Source organism: Sinocyclocheilus rhinocerous, unplaced genomic scaffold, assembly GCF_001515625.1.
Source record: "Sinocyclocheilus rhinocerous isolate Xijiao unplaced genomic scaffold, SAMN03320098_v1.1 scaffold1510, whole genome shotgun sequence".
Taxonomy (NCBI): Eukaryota; Metazoa; Chordata; class Actinopteri; order Cypriniformes; family Cyprinidae; genus Sinocyclocheilus; species Sinocyclocheilus rhinocerous.
In genome coordinates, this window is record NW_015664185.1 from 222,864 (window position 1) to 246,881 (window position 24,018).

General features: G+C 35.0%; 1 protein-coding gene across 1 annotated transcript in view; it reads left to right on the forward strand.

Annotated features, from left to right (window-relative positions):
* Window positions 1-24,018, forward strand: part of myom3 (myomesin 3) — a 68,038-nt gene that overhangs the window by 11,780 nt on the left and 32,240 nt on the right. Inside the window, 11 exon segments of the mRNA XM_016540527.1 lie at window positions 4,567-4,720; window positions 5,827-5,984; window positions 5,986-6,057; window positions 7,590-7,678; window positions 7,767-7,811; window positions 12,820-12,960; window positions 13,193-13,354; window positions 16,515-16,656; window positions 18,918-19,117; window positions 19,221-19,274; window positions 22,899-23,026. Of these exon segments, the coding sequence (XP_016396013.1) occupies window positions 4,567-4,720; window positions 5,827-5,984; window positions 5,986-6,057; window positions 7,590-7,678; window positions 7,767-7,811; window positions 12,820-12,960; window positions 13,193-13,354; window positions 16,515-16,656; window positions 18,918-19,117; window positions 19,221-19,274; window positions 22,899-23,026 (1,345 nt within the window).

Consider the following 24,018-nt stretch of genomic DNA (forward strand, 5'->3'; position numbering starts at 1 on the left):
GTCCACATCACATCAACTCATGACTGGGTTTATCATATCAAAATCTCTCAAACATTCATAGGAGATTTATATCATAAATAAACATTGAAACATGAACACAGTTTTGGATTTCATTGCATTAAAAATAGGGCACATGCAAATTCATCCAGCAAGAAAAAACGTGCAGGAAAAGAACAGCAGCAAACACACACAAAAAACCTTGTCTAGGTCCAAATCAAAAAAAAGATTTTAAAGATAAACCATAAAGTAAAACACAATACAGTGGTAGTTAGTTAGTTAGTTTGTTTGTTTACTTATTTACTTACCCATTTGATTTTGTGGTGAAATATGAACTGAACATGCTTTTATAATATATATAAAATTAATATATATTACTATTACTTTTACTACATATATATATATAAAATAAACATTTTCAGCCTTTATTTATTTATTTATTTTTTTGTTTGTTTATTTATTTTTAGAGTAAACAATTTTAATGCAAGAAGTTTGGTAGTTATTTTTTTCCCATTTGATTTTGGGGTAAAATATGTCATGAGCATGTTCTCAATAACATTAGTATTATCTAAAACAGCATTTTTATTTATTTATTTTTTTACATTTTTTTTTTTTATTTATTTATGAGTAAAAAATGTTTAATGCAAGAAGTAAAACACAATAAATTGGTAGTTTGTTTATTCATTCATTCCCATTTGATTTTGGGGTGAAATATGACCTGAACATGTTCTTGGCAGGTTTGAAATATCCGCTCATTTTGAACAAACTAAAGCAGCTCTCTTATTTTACCTTCAAACCTTCAGTTTTTCTCTTCCTCTCTGCGCTGTTGCTTCTCCCCTGCTTAGCATTATGGGAAGGGCACGTTCGCTGTATTCACCTCTCATGCTTAACAGGTTTACCTGCAATTGACAGCCGCTTTAGTTTTGAGACTGGTAATCCTGTTCAGAAGCCGGTCATGCTCCTCCGGCGGAGGGTTACGGCACAGAAAGAGCTCGGGAAAACAGTTTCTGATGAAAAAGGTCACTTCAGTAAATCAAGCCTCAAATGCAGGACGGATGATTTGAGGATGAGTGATAAAGCCTGTCAGGACTGGATCTGGCCTGGAATGAAGGTCAAGCAGAGTCTCGCTGTGGTTTTGTGTTTAAGTGAAGGTGAGACGAGAGAGACGGGATCAAGTGTTCATCTCGTAAAGTCAGTCGCTCATATGAAGTAGTGTCACGCTCGGTCTCATTTTCACACGTACAGGCAGAAGAATACACTTGTCAGTCCTCGTCTGAGCAGCACGACACAGACAGCTTCAGCAGCTGGTGTCTGTTTTGCTGAGACACCGAACATTGCGAAATGTTTTCCAATATGTAAACTGGATGAGACTGAAGGTCAGTTCAGGATTTGAGATGAAGGAAGCAGGGGCGTAGATCACGTGGGGGATGCAGGGGACATGTCTCCCCCACTTTTAATATCACGTAAATTCGTTCCCCGCACTTTTTCAGGCAAGTGTGTTTGCATAGAGGTTTTCAAGAGCGGTGTGAATAAATATAGATTTAAATTCAAAGAGACAGGATAGTTTGTGCATGACTTGATGTTTTATTCAGACCCAGAATAAGGCAAGATTAAAAGGTTAGTTCACCCAAAAATGAAAAATACAAATTAAGATATTTCTGATGGAATCTGAGAGCTGTCTGACCCTGCATAGACCATCACCCTGGTGCCATTTTGGAGAATATCTGCTGGACGTAAACAACTTATGCTGTTCTGTTCGGCCGCCCTATTCACCCGTAACCAAAAGAGGAGGATGAGGCGAAAAGAATGGCTCTCTGCCCTCATCCTCACTCCAGTGTCGGCTCCATCCCCCGAATCCAGCCCACGGAGGGCTCCTGTCCCTGAGTTTTGCCCGGAAGAGGACGCCAGTCCCCGAGTTTAGCCCGGAGAGGGATGTGTATCTTTATATTTAATAGAATTGTTGTTTACTCACTTATTTATTTATTTATTTATCTTTTTTATTAATATAATAATATGTATCTGTCAGACAATTGAATTCTTTTCTCTCGTTTTCTCTTATTTGTCTCTCTTGTTTTTGTTGTAAATGTTTATTTATTTATTTATTTATATCTATCTATTTTAAATTATATTATTTTTATATCTTATTTTAATATAAAGATATGTATCTTTCAGACAACAGAATTATAGTTTTTCTCGTTTACTCTTATTTTTGTTGTAAATTCAATTTATTTATTTTGTATTATATTTTTTATATCATATTAATATAAATATAAATCAAAATCAAAAAAGCAATGCATGGCCTCTAACGTGCTGATATTATTAATTTGCTTTTTTATATATTTATATATTTTAATTTTAGTTTAAGTTTTAGTAATTTAGTAAACATTTCTCATTTTCAATGTTCATTTAAGTTTATTTATTTATTTATTTCACTTCTATTTTAATTATTAGTTTTAGTTTTAGTTAACAATAACAACACTGATATACAGATCGGTCCAGAAGTCTGAGAACGCTGTTTGAAATGCTTTTATTCTGCATCATAATTTAAAATGTAATTTTTATGTATTTTAATATGTAATTTTTATATTATCAGATTGACAATTTATGGTCATCTGTTTTGCAAAAATGGCAGCAGCACTGGAGCTACACAAACAAAATCTGACGATCATGTTCTCGATGATCCAAAGAGCATCTCGAGCTTCAATAGAAGAAAATCTGGTGGTCACATGATCAATGACACTCATTTACATACACTTGATTAGTCACAGAAAGGGTGCACTGAAATATTAGTGCACAAAATCCTAAAACTTTCAGGTTTAATTAGGATTATATAATGATCGGATGAATAGAAATAACAAAAGAGCAGAAATGAGAGGGAGCATTCATTGTCTCTGCAGATGTGCTTTCAGTCTCCGTCTGAAACTGGATTAATCCTTTTCACATTCATGTGTAAATAAGTTGGACCATTATGGTGTTTTTCTCATCCCTGTGTCTTTCAGGCTTAGTCTTTTAGACTCTCTCAGCATAAGAGCTTTCATCTGAATATCTGCGCTCATCAGTCTGACGGCGCCGCTGCTCTAAAGCGAAAAACTGTAAAGTGTCAAAGTGAAGAATGGCAACTTCTAATTGCACTCAGACGTTTTAAATCACCTGATATCGACCTTGAGGATAACTGGCATTTCTGTTTGTCTCACGCTGCATTCGTCTGCCATCGGGATTCACAGTGAGATCCTCAGCCAGCGTTCCTGCTGAAAGTTCACCTTCAAATCATCCTTTGAAAACTTTTGTAAAAAGTTTTCACTTTTGTGCTGTGTTGAAAACCCTATGACTCCTATGGTGTTCCCTGTCAAAAATGACCGGCCCTTTAAAAGTTGCTTGTAAATCACTCGTTAAGCTATATTATCACCAAATGTTGAATTCAATATTTTTGTCAGCTTGTTTTCTTTCTGTTAGCACAGGTTTTTGTGTTTCTTTTTGATGGTAGGCCGGTCATTTTTGACCAGGAAAACTGCAAGTTTGACTCTGTGCCATTTTGTACAAAATAAAAGCATTTCAAGATAAATTTCCTGTTTAACTTTTGTTTTGTTGAAATCACAACAAAAGATAAAACAAGAGAAAAATATAAATATATAAATAAATATACAACAAAAATAAGAGAAAACAAGATAAAATAATGTTATTGTCTGAAAAATGCACATCTTTATTTTATTATAAGAATAAATAATTAAATATGCTTTTATTTTGTACAAAATGGCACAAAGTCACACTTGTGGTGTTTCTGGTCAACAATGACCAGAAAAAAAATAGCATATAAATATCTCATTTTGCTATATTATCACCAAATATTGGATTCAGTCTGTTTGTCCAATATTTGGTGATAATAATATAGCATAACAAAGCAGTTTCTAAGCTATTTTTTGCAGGCTGGTAATTTTTGACCAAGAACAGCACAAGTGTAAAAAGGTGGGGGGAAAAATCCCCCAAGAAGTACAAAAAAATATCTAAAAAAAATTTGGGGAAGTTGGTATTCCCTGTGTGATCAAAGTCAGAAAGTTTTAGTCCAGTTTGACAACATATTAATCTCCTCTCCAGGTCAAAATGACCGGAACACACCATAAAAAAATAAATAAAATAAAATCAATCAAAATAGAACGCTTATAATAAATTACAATAAAATATAAATTAATTAAATCATAAAATGATCGATTAAAATAAATCATTTAAAAATACAAACAAATCAAAATAAAACAATTACTAACAATCAGTTAAACCCTAAAAATATAAAATACAAATAAATTATAAAAAAAATATTAAAAAGTAATAACATTGCATCTTGCAACCAAGACCGTTTTTCTGACCTTTGACCCCAGGGAGGTATAATAAAATATAAATTAATTAAATCATAAAATGATCAATTAAAATAAATAATTTAAAAATACAAACAAATCAAAATAAAACAATTACTAACAATCAGTTAAACCCTAAAAATATAAAATACAAATAAATTATAAAAAAAGTAATAACATTGCATCTTGCAACCAAGACCGTTTTTCTGACCTTTGACCCCAGGGAGGTCCTGAGAGAGACGCTGTCCAGTGAGGAGCTGCACGAGAGGGACCAGTGGACGCTGTTCGGGAACGAGGCTGAGAAACTGGAGATCGGTGTGATCAGAAACCAGCGTGTCGTTCGTGAGCGTGTGGATCGATTGGCTCTGCGCCGGGAGGTGAGTGAGTGAGTGAGAGCAGAGAGCTTCATAGCACCTCTCAAGACACCTGAGTTCTTTCACTTTCTAGTTTTAAAGGAATAATTTATCCCGAAATGAAATTTCTGGATTCATTTACTCACCCTCATGCTGTTTCGAACCGCTACAACTATATTCTTCCTGACTATCCTGGTCAGTTTTTTTCAATAAAGTGAAAGTAAATGGGGACAGAACAAAAAAACACCATAAAAGCATTATAAATGAGTTTATAATTATACATTATAAATTAATTCTGTTATAGAATTATATTCTAAAGCTTTTATGACAGATTTTTGTGGAAAAACAGACTTGTATGTAACAGGGATATTATAGTAAACTCAAACCATAAAAAATATGGTTTATCATTTTTTTTCTAAACATTACTTGAAATTAATAAATTAAATATCAAAAAAGATATTTCAGCTACTTGCATGGCAACAGTTCTAATTTTAAATTAGTTTAATTTAATTGAACTAAAATAGCTACAAATACTGAAATAAAAAAATAAGAATTATTAAAAACAAAATGGACTCATTAAAAAAAAATGACAAAAAAAACACCTCAAAATTATTACAATTTTAACTAATTAAAATGAAAGTGGACAATATAAAAATATAAACAAATTCAAAATATGAATAAAAACTATAATAGTATCTCAAGAATGCTAAAATAATAAATGGGGACAGAACAAAAAACACCATAAAATCAATATAAATTAGTCCATATAACCTGTGTTATATTTTAAAGCTTTTTATGATACAATTTGTGCGAGATTTGTTTGAAAAACAGACTGAAATCAGACTGAAATAATTACAAAGAAACTGCAAGTAACACTGAATTTAACGTGAAATTTTGAAGTACACTGAAATAGTATTTTGTACAAAACACTTCAATAATCTTTAAAACTTACAATATTGTTTTTTATTACAATAAAAACTAAAAAAAATACTAATTATTTTTTTACAGTGTAGTTGCCAGGGTAATATTTCTCATTTTCATTTAGTTTAACTTGATGTACTAAAATAAATAAAGCTAAAACATTTTTTCAGAGTGAGTAAATGATGACAGAACTGCTTGTTATTCTTCAGGCCGAGAGAAAAGCTTCTTTGCACATGAAGTTGATTGAGGATCTGAGCATGAAGGCTCCTGATTTCCCCGTCCCGCTGCGGCCGCACACGGTGTGGACCGGGATGGACGTCAAACTCTCCTGTTCGGTTCAGGGCTGCCCGCTTCCCAGCGTCACATGGTGAGAGGCTCAACAAACCTGTATCTCCCTAAAAATATAAAATACAAATAAATTATAAAAAAAATATTAAAAAGTAATAACATTGCATCTTGCAACCAAGACCGTTTTTCTGACCTTTGACCCCAGGGAGGCCCTGAGAGAGACGCTGTCCAGTGAGGAGCTGCACGAGAGGGACCAGTGGACGCTGTTCGGGAACGAGGCTGAGAAACTGGAGATCGGTGTGATCAGAAACCAGCGTGTCGTTCGTGAGCGTGTGGATCGATTGGCTCTGCGCCGGGAGGTGAGTGAGTGAGTGAGAGCAGAGAGCTTCATAGCACCTCTCAAGACACCTGAGTTCTTTCACTTTCTAGTTTTAAAGGAATAATTTATCCCGAATGAAATTTCTGGATTCATTTACTCACCCTCATGCTGTTTCGAACCCCTACAACTATATTTTTCCTGACTATCCTGGTCAGTTTTTTTCAATAAAGTGAAAGTAAATGGGGACAGAACAAAAACACCATAAAATCATTATAAATTCGTTTATAATTATACATTATAAATTAATTCTGTTATAGAATTATATTATAAAGCTTTTATGACAGATTTTTGTGAAAAACAGACTTGTAACAGGGATATTATAGTAAACTCAAACCATAAAAAATATGGTTTATAATTTTTTTTCTAAACATTACTTTAAATGAATAAATTAAATATAAAAAAAGATATTTCAGCTACTTGCATGGCAACATTTAATTTAATTGAACTGAAATAGCTCCATATACTGAAATAAAAAAATAAGAATTATTAAAAACAAAATAGACTTTTTTTCTTTTTAAATACTAAAATGACAAAAAAAAACAGATCAAAATTATTACAATTTTAACTAATTAAAATGAAAGTGGACAATATAAAAATATAAACAAATTCAAAATATGAATAAAAACTATAATAGTATCTCAAGAATGCTAAAGTAATAAATGGGGACAGAACAAAAAACACCATAAAATCTATATAAATTAGTCCATATAACCTGTTATATTTTAAAGCTTTTTATGATACAATTTGTGAAAGATTTGTTTGAAAAACAGACTGAAATAATTACAAAGAAACTGCAAGTAACACTGAATTTAACGTGAAATTTTGAAGTAGACTGAAATAGTATTTTGTACAAAACACTTGAATAATCTTTAAAACTTACAATATTGTTTTTTATTACAATAAAAACTAAAAAAAATACTAATTATTTTTTTACAGTGTAGTTGCCAGGGTAATATTTCTCATTTTCATTTAGTTTAACTTGATGTACTAAAATAAATAAAGCTAAAACATTTTTTCAGAGTGAGTAAATGATGACAGAACTGCTTTTTATTCTTCAGGCCGAGAGAAAAGCTTCTTTGCACATGAAGTTGATTGAGGATCTGAGCATGAAGACTCCTGATTTCCCCGTCCCGCTGCGGCCGCACACGGTGTGGACCGGTTGAAAAATACTGATTTTTAATTCATTGAAAAATACTCAGAACAGATTGCAGATACTTTTATTTTGTACCTCTTCAACAATAAAATATGCCTGCTATCTAATTTAGTTTTCTTTCTCTCTTTTCTTTTCCTTTCTTTTCTTTTCAGATGTTCTGCTGAAGATGCCGGAGAATACAAGGTTATAGCGAAAAGTTCTCTGGGAGAGGCGACGTCCAGCGCCAGGCTGATAGTCAACTGTGAGTTCATGTTTATCATGTTATTTAGCTGATTCCTTGACTTGTTTTGAGTTTGAACCTTGTTCTTCCTTTATTCTTCCATTTGCAGCACATGAAGGGGCCGAAGCGAAACTGAAGCGCTCGTGGACGCCCAGTGAGTGCCTTTGCTCTTCTTAATGCAAAATAAACAGCATTTTGGAGTATTTTATCTGGTCATGCAACCACCAAGAATACTCTAGCAACCGCATAGCAACCACCCGGAACACTCTAGTAACAATATAGCAACCACCTTGGAACACTCTAGCAACTGCATAGCAACCACCGAACATTCTAGTAACAATATAGCAACCACCTTGGAACACACTAGCAACCTCATTGCAAGTTTAGCAACCACCCGGAACACTCTAGCAACCGCACAGCAACCACCAAACATTCTAGTAACAATATAGCAACCACCCGGAACACTCTAGCAACTGCATAGTAACCACAGAACATTCTAGTAACAATATAGCAACCACCCTGGAACACACTAGCAACCTCATTGCAACCACCCAGGGCACTCTAGCAACCAGACAGAACACTCTAGAAACTGCATAGCAACCAGACAATACATTCTAGTAACTGCATAGCAACCACAGAACAGTCCAGCAACTTCATAGCAACCAGACAGAACATATTAGCAACTGCATAGCAACCTCCCGGAAAACTCTAGCAACTCCATAGCAACCACTGACTGAACATTCTTGTAACCACATAGCAACCACCCTGGAACACAATAGCAACTGCATAGCAACCACCTGGAACACTCTAGCAACTGCATAGCAACAACCAAACATTGTAGTAACAATATTGCAAGCATCCTGGAAAACACCAGCAACCACATAGCAACCACCTGGAACATTCTAGTGACCATATAGCAACCACCCAGGGCACTCTAGGAACAGCCGAGCAACCACCGAACACTCTGGTAACAATATAACAACCACCGAACATTTTAGTAACAATATAGCAACCACCCTGGAACACACTAGCAACCGCATAGCAACCACCCGGAACACTCTAGCAACTGCATAGCAACAACCAAACATTGTAGTAACAATATTGCAAGCATCCTGGAAAACACTAGCAACCACCTGGAACATTCTAGTGACCATATAGCAACCACCCAGGGCACTCTAGCAACCCCATAGCAGCCAGACAGAACACTCTAGCAAATGTATAGCAACCAGATAATACACACTAGCAACTGCATAGCAACCACAGAACACTCCAGCAACTGCATAGCAACCAGACAGAACATATTAGCAACTGCATAGCAACCTCCTGGAACACTCTAGCAACTTCATAGCAACAACCAAACATTGTAGTAACAATATTGCAAGCATCCTGGAAAACACTAGCAACCACCTGGAACATTCTAGTGACCATATAGCAACCACCCAGGGCACTCTAGCAACCCCATAGCAGCCAGACAGAACACTCTAGCAAATGTATAGCAACCAGATAATACACACTAGCAACTGCATAGCAACCACAGAACACTCCAGCAACTGCATAGCAACCAGACAGAACATATTAGCAACTGCATAGCAACCTCCTGGAACACTCTAGCAACTTCATAGCAACCACTGAACATTCTAGTAACCATATAGCAACCACCCTGGAACACTCTAGCAACCGCATAGCAACCACTTCCACTGTATGAACTACATATTGGTTTTGAATAGATTTTAGAAATTTAGCTTTATATATATATATATGTGTGTATGTATGTATGTATGTATGTATGTATGTATGTATAAAAGATTACTATTTCAAATAAATGCTGTTCTTTTGAACTTTCTATTTATCTGTGAATCCTGAAAAATAAAATCTATCACTGTTTCCACAAAAATATTCGGCAGCACAACATTGATAATAATCAGAAATGTTCCTTGAGCAGCAAATCAGCATATTAGAATGATTTCTGAAGATCATGTGACACTGAAGACTGGAGTAATGATGCTGAAAATTCAGCTTTGATCACAGAAATAAATTACATTTTAACAGATATTCACAAAGAAAACAGCTATTTTAAATTGTAATGATATTTCATAATATTACTGTTTTTACTGTATTTTTTCCCCAAACATTTGAATGGTAGAGTAAATTGCATTAGGAGAGATGCTTGAATATTTAATATATTGACAATGAAACCACCCATAACAGCCTAGCATTGTTGCATGCAATTTTGTATGCAAACACACTTTGTCATGTATTATTGCAGAGCAGCACACATTTAGAGCAAAAACGACTTCATTACTCCATCTAATATACAGTAGCTAGCATTTTCAAACTAATCTGAATTCTCATTACAGCCCTTCTGCTGATATGAGAGAACATCACAATTCATTTGCAAGCATGTGGAATTGTGTTGTCGAATCACTTCCATCACTTCCAATTCCGTCTCGCCTCAATTCCCTGTTCCGTCACCGAGAATGATAGCTAAACAAATAGCACGTCTTCTTCTCAAACATCGTCAGCACTGGCCCTTTGTGACGGCCCCCGCGCAGGGTCGTGGCATTTGTCTCATTATACTAATATTTGTCCTCGTCCTTCGGATGGATTTCGGTGCTATTTTCTGGGAATGGAAACTCGAAGGAAAATGGAACAGTTTTTCCATTACACTTCGATGATTTTCTCCGCTCGTACAACAACATATGGCTTAATTGAGTCCTTTCTTACGTTCATTTTCACAGCCTGCCGAAGGCAAGAAGAACACGAACAAAAGCTACTTACTGCCTGTCACTTCATAAATGTAATTAAAAGTGACTGAATTGAAACATTAAAGACTTGATTCCTGTAGAAAACTATGGCAGCAAGGCTTCATTTTTCATTCTGAGTTAGAGGTAGAAGTGGGCGGTGTGAATGAGTAGTCTTATATCAGAGAAATGGAATGGTGATTTTTACTGAAAATTAAAGGGAAAACACATATATATTTATTTATACATATATACTATATAACTGTGATGATGTCTATTAAATACAAAATTAAATATTATAACGGATGGCTCCAGTCCTTTATTTTGATTGGTTGAGCCGCGTTCGAAGCCGTTGTAAATGACTCTATAAACACACACCTTTGACCTCATTACATCAGTATGTGTTCCCGCGATACCATGTATTATATATTTCAGCAAAATAACTGTTTGTTATTTATTTAATGAAGTATGAGTGACCCCTACTGATGTTATGTTTGCATCATTCACCTTTAATTTTAAGACCACGCCCTTCCCCTGTCAACAGTGTTGCCAAGTCTGCGGTTTTACTCTGTCCCACGGGCAGCTTTGGGGCTCTCTGATCACTGTCTGGTTCCTCTTATACCGACCGACAGGCAGAAACTGAAATCAGCTAAACCTGTAATAAGGACTGTAAAAAGATGGACTAATGAAGCAGAGCGGGATTTACAAGCCTGCTTCGACTGCACTGATTGGAGTGTTTTTGAAGCTGCAACCACCGATCTGGACGAGCTCACAGATTCTGTAACATCATGTATCAGTTTCTATGAGGATATGTGCATTCCTACCAGGACTCATTTAACTTACAACAACGACTAAAAGTTTTGGTTCACTGCAAAACTCAGACAGCTCCGTCAGGCCAAAGAGGACGCCTACAGGAGTGAGGACAGAGTCTTCTCTAAACAGATCAAAAACATACTGACAAAGGAGATCAGAGTGGCTAAGAGGAACTACTCCGAAAATCTGAGAAACCAGTTTTCTGTCAATGACCCTGCATCAGTGTAGAAAGGACTGAAAGACATCACCAATTACAAGATTCCATCCCCCATCACTGTGGAGAATCAACAACTTGCCGACGATTTGAATGAGTTTTACTGCAGGTTTGAAAAACCCTGACTCACACCCCACACCCATTCTGACCCTATTAACACCTCCAGCAACCCCCCTCTCCCCCCTCCTGCACTTCAGATCAGTGAAGATGATGTGCGTCAGGTCTTCAGGAAACAGAAGAGAAGGAAAGCACCAGGCCCAGATGGTGTTACACCAGCCTGTCTGAAAACCTGTGCTGACCAGCTGGCCTCCATCTTCACACAGATCTTCAACAGATTACCTCAGGAAATCCACCTCAAGAACAGTTAACGTGGCAATAAATGTGACATTTATTTATTTAGCACACATACCTCTTTTTACATTTCCTTGCATTTGTACATAATACCACCTGTACACACAAATACCATCTATTGTCTACTTTGAATATTGAGTATTTTGTGTTTAATTTTTTGTATATTTTATTTCTTATTTACTTATTCTATTTTATTCTTTTTATTATCTGTGTCTTGTCTTGTCACTGTCATTCTGTTTGTGCTGTAGAAGCTTCTGTCACCAAAACAAATTCCTCGTATGTGTAAACACACCTGTCAATAAAGCTCTCTCTGATTCTGATTCAATTTGGCTAGTTTTGTTTCGCAGACCTGGCAACCCTGCCTTTCAAATAAACTGCTGCCGTGCGGGAGAAACGTTGATTTGCATGTATGTGTTGAAGCCCACAGTTTCTGAAGTGCAGATGGAATGTTATTTAAAAGTTTTCTGTTTCAGGTACAGAACTGTATGTTCAAGTTACACGCTTCTTAAAGGCAAACTCACGCTATGCCGTGAACCAGTATGGTTTAAACTATAAGAGAGATCTGAGAGATGAGCATATGCATGTACGCGAGGAAATATTACATACTGTCTTATAAAATTAATAACACAGCACATGAGATCAGTTCCAGTATCTGTTTTTGTTTGTTTCATCAGATGAGGCATGTTACCACTGATCTATTCTAAATAAAGTTACAGAAACTTTCTATACTGTCACTATTTTTCTAGCGGAAGGAGACGTTTAATGATTTAAAAAAAGTTACATATTAATACACCTTTTGCCTTTAATATATGTATTGTGTGGAAACCATTTTATACAAGCAATAAGCCAAGTGAAGATATGGTTTACAGTGAATTTAGAACAGCTAAGAGGGTTTTAGGCCTTCTGCTTCGTGTCGTGCATAACAACGCCCCTTAGCTGTTCTAAATTCACTGCAACCCATGGCTTCTTGAGTCTTATTGCTTTAATGAATGAAGTAAGAAGAACATAATTTTGGTAATTTTTCCTGTTCTTTCTCGTCCTAGTCCCAGTTCCAGAACCGGACGCTCAGCTGGCCTCCACCTTTCCTCCAACATTTGTGAAAGAAGGTGACAACTTGGTTCTGCAGTGCAGTTTCACCACAGCTTTACTGCCGTTCCAACAGGATGTGACCTGGTACAGAGATGGTGAGACGCTCGACATGGAATTTTATATAAATAAATAACAATAAAATTGTACATTTACACTAGTAGATGCTTTTATCCAAAGTAACATCACAAGAATTTTATCTTACAAGACTCACAGTGCAACAATGCCAAGTTTACCACAGAGCCACAACCTGGCAACCACCCAGAACACTCTAGCAACAGCATAGTAACCAGGCGGAACATGCGTGTAACATAAAACCTGTCTGCTCAGGGCTGGTGTTGCGTCAGTCCAGTCGTGTGGAGCTGCAGACGGGTCTGCGATCCACCAATCTCACCCTGAAGCGAGTGCACAAGGAACATGAAGGCCTGTACAGCGTTCGTCTGCGGACCTGGGACGGGACCGTCGAGCACAGCGCCTACGTCTATGTCAAAGGTCAGATCCTCAGATACTCTTAGTATTTTAAATATTAAAATAAGCTTAAATATTAATAAGAATTTGTCATAGAAATTCATAACTAGAGATAAAATTATGGAAGTCAGTTTCCCCACTGAAAAAAAATAAAAATAAAAAAAGGTTTGCGACTTTTATCTCACAATTCTGACCGACTTTTTTTTTTCTCGCAATTCAGATTTTTTTTTTGTAATTGCAAGTTTATACTTTGCGATTCTGATTTTATTTTTGCAATTCTGACTTTTTCCCACAATTGCTAGTTTATGTCTTGCGATTCTAACTTTTACCTCCTAATTCTGCCTTTTTCTCACAATTGCGAGTTTATATCTCGCAATTCTGACTTTTTTCTCGCAAATGCAAGTTTGTCTCGCAAATCTGCCTTTTTCTCACAATTGCCAGTTTATATCTCGCAATTTTGACTTTTTTTTGCAATTGCGAGTTTATACTTTGCAATTCTGATTTTATTTTCACAATTCTGACTTTTTTCTCGCAAATGCAAGTTTGTCTCGCAAATCTGCCTTTTTTCTCACAAATGCGAATATATATCTCACAATTCTGACTTCTTTTTTTCAGAATTGTCAGATTTAAACTCACATTTGCTTGTTATAAAGTCTGAATTGTGAGATATAAACTTGCGATTGAGAGAAAAAAATCTGAATTGTGGGAAAAAGTCAAAATTGCAATATAAACTTGGAATTGTAAAAAAAAAAAAAAATCAGAATTCTGAGAATTCTGACTTTATAACACACAATTCTGATTTTAAAACTCGCAAATGTGAGAAAACAGTCAGAATTGGGAGATAAAAAGTCTCAATTACCTTTTTTATTTTTTTATTCAGTGGTGGAAATGGGCTTCCATATAAAATATAGATGAGTTTAAATTGAAAGGCTTCAGAAAATTACTGGACATCTAGAGAGAAAAAAAAACCGGCCCCACTTTATATTAAGTGGCCTTAACTATTGTGTACTTGCATCAAAAATTGAGTACAATATACATATTGTGTTCATATTGTATTGCAAAACACTTTTGCTGCTATTGAGGTGGGATACGGGTAAGGTTAGGGACGGGTTTGGTGGTATGGGTAGGTTTAAGGGTGGGTTAAGGTGTAAGGGATGGGTCAACTGTGTAATTATAAATGTAATTACAGAAATTAATTACAGATGTAATTACATGCAGGTATTTTTAAAATATAAGTACAATGTAAAAACATGTATGTGCACAATAAGTGCATTGTACCAAATTATTCATTTAAATGTAAGTACATAGTTGTTAAGGCCACTTAATATAAAGTGGGTCCAAAAAAACATCAGAACAGAACAGAACAGAATCAGGTTTTTTGCTCTCAGGCAGAGCGAGAAAGAGCTGAACTGATCGTTTGTTGGGTGTCATCACTCCAGATTATTGGCGATTGAAGAAGTTTAGTGTGTTACAATTGCCGCCTGTCTCTCCTAATTAAGAAATGTAAAACTTGAACTCCTCAGAGACATAATTCTCATGAATCTGTGATGTTCTTTCCAGAGCAGAGTTCCCTGTCAGCGTAAGTCCTTAAAAGCAGGATGAGGATGGGAATTGAATTTCCTGTCTCATTAAAGGAAGTGGGCCGCTCTGTAAGCCTGCAGTGTAGTAATTAGAAAGTGAGCTTCACTCTGCTGCGTGTGACGTCCTCGCTTAATCTCAGAGGAAAAATTTGCATTACAAATCTGCCAGGTAACAGGAAGGAGCCGGAGGTTGCTCTTATGAGTCTGTTTCATCCTTGTTGGTGGCGATTAAACAAATAAGAGCGTGAGAAGCCCTGCAGCCGTCCTCTTTTAAGAAACATACTGAAGTAAGCTTAACTGTGCTGCGGAGGGAAATTTCATTTTTCAGTGGCTGCTCAGTAATAGGTCAGGGAAACCTAATGGGGTTCCCAGTAATTTATTTTTTATAAAATAGACATAAATGGTAAAATCATAAAAGTTAAAAATAGACATGAACGATTATTGTTAACTAAAAGCAAAACTACTAAAAATAATTTTTGGTATTCAGATAAAGCTGAACTAAAATAAAATATAAAAATTACATAAACACTTGAAATTAAAAAAAAAAAAAAGTTGTTTCAGTTATTTCTTTATTATTATTAAGAAATAAAAATAGACATGAATGACCGTTTTGCTATTGTTAACAAACTAAAACTATTATGAATAATTTTCATTATTGAAATAAATCTGAAATTAAAAATATAAATAATAAATGAAATAAAAAATAAAAATCTTAAATTAAAATAAATGGCACTCTCATTAATTCATTTATTTATTTATTTATTTATTAGAAATAAAAATAGACATGAATGAAAGTTTTGTTATTGTTAACTAAAACTAAAACTATTAAAAATCATTTTGGTGCTGGAATAAATCTGAAATAAAATATAATATAATTGTTAGATGAAACACCTGAAATTAAGTTCCCAGTTATTTTTTATTATTAATAAATAAAAATAGACAGTAATGACAGTTTTGCTGTTGTTAACTAAAGCTAAAACTATCACAAAAAATGTTTCAGTAAGTTAAATAAAGCTGAAATAAAATATAAATATTAGATTAAAAATGTAAACTAAAAAAATTCAAAGAAAACTAAATTAAACTAACTGAAATAAAATAAGCCTAAAACTGCAATAAAAATAAATTAAAGCTGAACGGAAATATTTTTTAAAAACCTAATAAAAATTACAAAAGCATACAACAAAAAACTCAAATTAAAATGAAAACTAACTAAAATAAAAAATCGAAGCTAATTTAAAATATTACTAAATACTAAAATGTAATAATAATAATAATAATTTATGTATAATACTAAAATGACACTGATGAATGAGAATATTGTTGACATTCATAGAACTAAAATAAACGTGGATGGCAGCTCAGATGATTTGATCTTGTAAGAGTTTGATGTGTTCATACTTATTCGAAATCTTATTCGTTTTATCTTGTCAAATCTGAGCACTATTTGAGACATTGTTGAGATCTCTTCTGAACAACAGAGGAGATGCATTTGAGATTACAAGGGCCTTTTTTTTCAGGAAAAACATCTGGAAAATTCAAGCTCAGTGCCATATGTCAGTTTGTTTCCTCTCTCTCTCTCTCTCTCTCTCTCTGTCTGTGTGTAGATGGACCTGCGGTTGTGGTCGGCGCTCCAGGTTCTCCTCTACAGGTGAAGTGTTCTGATGTGAACCGGGATTACGTGTTCCTCTCGTGGATTCCTCCCAGCGCAGACGGAGCCGCTGCTGTGCAGGGTTACTTCATAGAGAGGTGACGCATGAGCCACGATGTTCTTCTGATGGTCGCTCTCATGAGCTCTCATCTTAAGAGAGATCCGAGCAGCTTCTAGCTGTTTCTAGGGATAAAACTTGAAATGAAAGACATCATGGTGAGAGAGTATGAGTGCCTAACCTTCCTGTCTCCTAGCAACATGCTGCTTCACTCTACAATGTTCTGCCAGTTTTTGTCTTGTTGGCTTGTGTTTAGTTTTTGAAGATAATTGCATCTTATTATGTATACTTGTGGAGTCCAAATGTCTGAGACCACCACTGGAAATGCTTCTGTTTTGCCTTTTTTTATACAATTATTTTTCCATTATGAAACTAAATTATAAGCATAATAGTTTGAGTGAAAAGTTGACTGGATTTCTAAATATCCAAACATTTGGTTTGTCCTTTTTGTACTTTAATGACAGAGTTTTAGAATCAGAATGACATTTATTGCCATTTATTGTTCTGTCAGACAAAAATAATAGCTAAGACAGATAATAAAAATGAAGATACACAAATTAAAAGTATATTATATAAAAATACACAAAAGACAAAATAGACAATATTTGTCAAACTTTATATAGACAAACTTTGGTGTTCTAAATGATTGCTAGTGTGTTGCTAGGGGCTAGTTTTAATGTATTGCTATACTATTTCTTGAGTGTTCAGAATGGTTGCTAGGGGTTGCAATGTTCTGAGAGGTCTTTAATGCATTGCTATGCTGTTGCTAGGGTGTCCTGAGTAGTTGCTAGGGGTTGCAGAGTTCTGAGTGTTTTTTAACGCATTGCTATGTTGTGGCCGGTGTGTTGCTAGGGTGTTGCTATGGGGTTGCTCATAAGTTCAGAGTAGTTTTTAATGCATTGTTATGCTGTTGTTTGAGTGTTCTGAGTGGTTGCTAGGGCGTTTCTAGGGGGTGCAAAGTTTTGAGTGGTTTTTAATGCATTGCTATGCTGTTGCTAGGGTGTACTGAGTGGTTGCTAGGGCATTGCTAAGGGTTGCAAAGTTCTGAGTGGTCTTTAATGCATCGCTATGCTGTTGCTAGGGTGTCCTGAGTAGTTGCTAGGGGTTGCAGAGTTCTGAGTGTTTTTTAACGCATTGCTATGTTGTGGCCGGTGTGTTGCTAGGGTGTTGCTATGGGGTTGCTCATAAGTTCAGAGTAGTTTTTAATGCATTGTTATGCTGTTGTTTGAGTGTTCTGAGTGGTTGCTAGGGCGTTTCTAGGGGGTGCAAAGTTTTGAGTGTTTTTTAATGCATTGCTATGCTGTTGCTAGGGTGTCCTGAGTAGTTGCTATGGGGATGAAAATTTCTGAGTGGTTTTTAATGCATTGCTATGCTGTTGCTAGGGTGTCCTGAGTAGTTGCTATGGGGATGAAAATTTCTGAGTGGTTTTTAATGCATTGCTATGCTGTTGCTAGGGTGTCCTGAGTAGTTGCTAGGGGTTGCAGAGTTCTGAATGTTTTTTAACGCATTGCTATGTTGTGGCTGGTGTGTTGCTAGGTTGTTGCTATGAGGTTGCTCATAAGTTCAGAGTAGTTTTTAATGCATTATGCTGTTGTTTGAGTGTTCTGAGTGGTTGCTAGGGCGTTTCTAGGGGGTGCAAAGTTTTGAGTGTTTTTTAATGCATTGCTATGCTGTTGCTAGGGTGTCCTGAGTAGTTGCTATGGGGATGAAAATTTCTGAGTGGTTTTTAATGCATTGCTATGCTGTTGCTAGGGTGTACTGAGTGGTTGCTAGGGCATTGCTAAGGGTTGCAAAGTTCTGAGGGGTCTTTGATGCACCGCTATGCTGTTGCTAGGGTGTCCTGAGTAGTTGCTAGGGGTTGCAGAGTTCTGAGTGTTTTTTAATGCATTGCTATGTTGTGGCTGGTGTGTTGCTAGGGTGTTGCTATGGGGTTGCTCATAAGATCAGAGTAGTTTTTAATGCATTGTTATGCTGTTGTTTGAGTGTTTTGAGTGGTTGCTAGGGCGTTGCTCAAATATTCAAAGTAGTTTTTCCTGCATTTTTATGATGTTGCTTGATTGTTCTGAGTGGTTGCTAGCGTGTTGCTAGGGGTGCACAGTTGTTCAGAGTAGTTTTTAATGCATTGTTATGCCGTTGCTTGAGTGGTTGCTATGGTGTTGCTAAGATGATTGCTAATGTGTTCTCCTTGATTTCAACGGCAACCACCACTACTAATAAAGCCGCAATAAATGCATATCATTACTCTGATGGTTTATTATGTTCAAAATGCTCTTATGTCACAGTCTCTTCTCTCTCGTGCAGGTGTGACATCGGTGTTGGGAAGTGGGAACGCTGTAATGATGTCATCCAGAGGGAGTGTCATTATCCCGTCATGGGATTGAAGGAAAACACAATGTACCAGTTCTGTGTGTGCGCAGTCAACCAGGCAGGCGTGGGCCGTCCGTCTAAACCCACCGACCCCATCCTGACCTCTGACCCCCTGGAGCCCAGCAGGACTACGGGTAAGAGCGTCTTCACGAATTATAAAGAAAATCTCTTATATGATACTGGCAGCATCCATGTATCTCTGATCTCCTGCTTTCTTCTCGTCTCTCTCTCTGTCAGTGGTGAAGGTGGATCGCGGGAGAGAGATTGTGATCACTAAGGACCAGCTGGAGGGTGAGTAGATCGCAACGCTCATGAGTTCAGACTGATGCAATCGGTCGAAGAGATAAGAAGAATTACATGCTTCTACACTCACACACAAGCTCAGATTTACTGTAGATTGAGGAGATAGTCTTTATCATGTGATGTTTCATTGCATCAAATCACACTGTAGGGTTGAATGTAACCAAAATGGTCAAGAACATTTCATGCTGAAATCAAAAGAAAAAAAGTAATGGTATTTTAGTATAGCAATGAAAATGCTTTTATGGTGTTTGTTTTAGTTACCAATAATAACCTTGCAGAATACATTGCATAAATTACAATTTAAGGAAAAAATGTGCTCAATAGTAGGGCTGCACGATTATGACAAAAATCATAATTTTCGATTATTCCCTTGAAAGTGTAATTGCAATTATTAATTATGATTATTACAATTTACATTGAATGCATGCCATATATTGATATGAAAGCGGAAAACACTCTTCTTGAAAAACTTTTCTATAGCATTAAGCCTCAAATCTCAACTATACATTGGTTTGGTTTCTTCTTTAAATAAAAAAGTAAAAATATGCATGGTATTATAATGTTATACTAAAAAATAAAATTCAAACAATGGACAAAACTCTTAAGCTAACCTGTAGAAAGAAAAAACACACCTTAAGCACGCAGAATAATGTAAGTGGACTTTTTTTATTTTTTGTAATTGCGCCTTTGAACGATTAAGTAATTGTGGCATCCGTAATTGTAATCCCGATTAGATATTCGATTAATTGTGCAGCCCTACTCAATAGTCAGATTTCCATGCTAAAATCATAAGAAAAAAAGAAACTATATTTTTCATAAAGAATGAAGCCTACAGTAATTTAGCACCATAAAGATTTTATGTATTGTAACCATTATGTTCAAAACAATTAAGTAAACTTACTTTATGTATTATCATTAATGTAGTGCAAAAAAATAAATGTTTATTATTTAATTTGTGAATAAAATATATATAAAATGGCAGCATTTGTTGAACTGCCACTAATTCTAATTTAAATAACAAACATAAATATATTATAGTAAGGAGAATCTACTAGTAAGATTCACCATTAAGAATAATGAAACTTTTTAAAGAAATAAATAATAAAATTAAATATTATAATGTTAGGATATAGCGTTGTTTATCTATCAATATTATAGTTTTTATTAGTATTTTATGTTAGTAGTACATTTATGTTTATAATTTCAATTTTAATTTTATTGTTTTAGTAATTTTGTTGTATGTTTTTGTCATTTCAGTTTTTTTTATGTATTTATAGTATTTATTTTTTTCAATTTTAGTTATTTTAATAACTAAAAGTTAAACTAAAGGAATATGAGAAAAGTTGTAAAATGAAATAAAATAAGTTAAATTTTTTTAATTTTATTTCAGTTAACATTTATTTCAAGTAATTAATTTTTTTATTATTTTTTTATTTATTTTTATGGTTTTAGTTAACGATAATAACCTTGCAGGATACATTACATAAATGAGAATTTAAGGGAAAAATGAGCTCAGTTGCCATGAAAAATAATTTCACGATGCTTCATTTTCTTAATGCAAAAAATTAATTTGATATTCCTGTTCTTTGATTTTGAGGGGAAATATTATCTGCACATATTCTTGACAGGATTCGTTAGATTCACCCTTAAACAACTGATTTGTTGCTCCTGCCATCTCTTCTAAGACGTATTTCTTTTTCATGAATTAACCACCCTAAAAAATTTACGGCTCGGACAGTTATGATGATGAATTTGCTCTGTTTCATAGGGCAGATCTCATATAAAGCATTCGCAGGTGGTCTGTGCTCCCCAGTACGGCAATAGCAATAAAGACTGAGGCAGTTTTATTGTCTCTCAGCATTAAAAAGATGATGATATGTCTCTGAAGCTTAAAGATTTAAATGGTGTACGCTGTGCTGCTAACTGCCATGGCAACACCAGGGACTCACGGGCCATTATGAGGAGTGTAAAGAGCCCATATGAACCTGTTGAGTGGTTTTACCGAGTACTGCAGTGTGTGTGTGTGTGTGTGTGTGTGTTTTGCATTCATGCATTGAAACTTTTAGAGGAGCAGCAAGGTTTCATAATGAGAACCAGTAGTTTAACTGTAATCCACACACTGCATGCGTCCTCATCACTAGATAAATTAGCTTTTTTTTGCCTTGCTGTCTGTGATCTAGATAGGCAGTTGCCTTCTAAGGAAGCATCCTAACTGACTCGCAATTGATTTCAGTACAGTTTGGCGACTAAGTCATACATAAAAATGCATCTAAATGCTTAACCCTCTAAGCATTTATATTGATGATATATTTTATTCATCCTTCATGGAAATGCATTAAGAAGCCACTAATTATAAAAATAAGAATCATGATGTTTATTTTGCATATTTTGTTTCGGGAATATTCATCTCTGATTTACTGAACAAGTCTGTTGTACATTAAAAAACCATTTAACTCACTATTTGCATTATCATTTCAAGTTTTCATTTCAAGTAAAAATATTACAGGTCTAATAATATCCTTGAAAAAAATTTTGAATGCCAAACTTGTTGCTATGACAAATTTGTCATTTATGTTTTATGTTGTTTTAACCCATGTTTAGTGAAAATTCGGTATCTTTGTATTGCCTCCTACAGTGGATCTGTGAGGGCTGATAGTGTAGTGTCATTTTAGTAAGCATTGATATTGAGGGTATATATTTTCTTCATCCTACATGCATTAGGAAGATACTAATTATAAAATAAGAATCGTGATGTTTATGTGTATTTTATTTTGGGAAAATTTATCTATGATTTACTGAATGAGTCTGTTGTAAGAATAACATTAAAAAACATTAAAACATTGTCATTTCACAAGTTAATGTTTTTTATTTATTTTATTGTTTTTATGTATTATTATTATTATTATTTAATATTGCCATTTTTCTTTCATTAAAAATGTTGAGAAAAAATATTGCAGGTCAAATACTGAATGTCCTTGAAAATAAGTTTCAGAGTGTTTTATTATTTTAACCAATATTTATTGAAAAATAGGTATCTTTGCATAGCCTTCTACAGTTTTCCTACAACTGATAACTGAGGGTTGAAATCTAGTGCTATATTATTTTAGTATCATTTATGTGCTATTATAGTTTTTGTTAATATTTTGAATTAGATTTTATTTTTATATTTTCTCTTTTCACTTTAATTTTAATTTAAATTTAAGTTTAGTTTTTTTTGTCACTTTTATTAGGTTTTATTAAATGTATGTATAATTTCTATTAATTGTTATTTGTTAGTTTTAGTATATTTAGTTTTAGTTATTTTAGTACCTCAAATTAGGACTAAACGAAAATGAGAAATGTTGCCTTTTTTATACTTCGAAATATTATATTTATATATTTTTGTTTTATTTTTTATTATTTTAAATTGTTTTGTTTTTTTTCAGTTAATGTTTATTTTATTTCAAATAATTCAATGTTTTTATGGTTTTAGTTAACAATAATAACCCTGGTCTAGTGTGACCATGCCTTTACCCGTTCTCCATGAGTCCCTCGCTCTCCTGCTCTTTTCTGCATGCTGTATGTTGCCAGCGTTCTGCACCATTCTCAATGTCTCCTCTTTGCCGTCCACAGGTCAAATCCGAGTACCGTTCCCCCCCACTGATATGCGAGTTTGTGAGCTTAGCGACACCTACGCTGTGCTGAGCTGGACTGAACCGGATCCGCGGGGCAGAGAGCCTCTCACCTACTTCGTGGAGCGGGTGAGAGTTGACCTTCATCCCACGCACTGCTTGCAGTTCAGTTCATTAAGACCGGCCCTGCGGGGCCCTGCGCTCCTGCGCTTGTCGTTTTTACCCTCGACTGCAGGCCTTACAGTTGCGTTGGCTTTACACACCGAGCCAAATTAACGTTGCACTTTGACTAGCTGGCTAATTAGAGACTGTGAAAGCTGTATCCTGGGTGGCAGCAGGTGCAAAGCTCCTTAATGCAGCTCATCCGTGTTATGTGACGGCTGCATAATGTGTTTCCTTTCCACTTCAAAGCACTTGCCGTTTTTCTGAGATGTGCTTTGGTTTGCATGTGTGACTTTGAGCAGACAGAATCATCTTTTTAGACTAGATGTATGCATCTTTGCAATCCATGCACAAAATGTTTAGGCACTCTGTTAAAAAATAACTAGCAACCCAAAGCTAGTTAACTGGACAGATCTAGTTTGTTGACTTGTTTTATTCCACATCTGTAAGTTGCTTTGGATAAAGCATATTAATGAATAAATGTAAAAATGTAAATGTTGGGTTTGATGGGTTCAGTGTTATCTTAGTATTATTTATTTACTATAAATAATATTTATTGATATTTTAAAATTAATTTTTATTTTTTATTTTGTTTTATTTTTAATTGTTTTTTAAAAATTCTATTTTGCTTTATTTTTTTTATTTTAATTTCGGTATTAGTCATTTTAAAGTACGTCAACTTAATCTTATTTATTTCAGTTAAATGCCAAGACAATCTATAGTTCCCTTTCAGTCGGTCACTCCGAGTCCCATTGGTGACCGACGAATTGGGATCTCGCTTAGAGAGACCAATCCACTTCGAGTGTAAACTAAATGAGCCAATGTACATTGGCATGCGATGATTGCATCCAGCTGCCGCTGATCACAGCGTGAGCATAAAAAGGCAGTAAATGCAACACATACCAGCTTTTCGCTTCGGAGCCGAGCGACAACATCGTTCTGCTCCTACCAAACTGCTT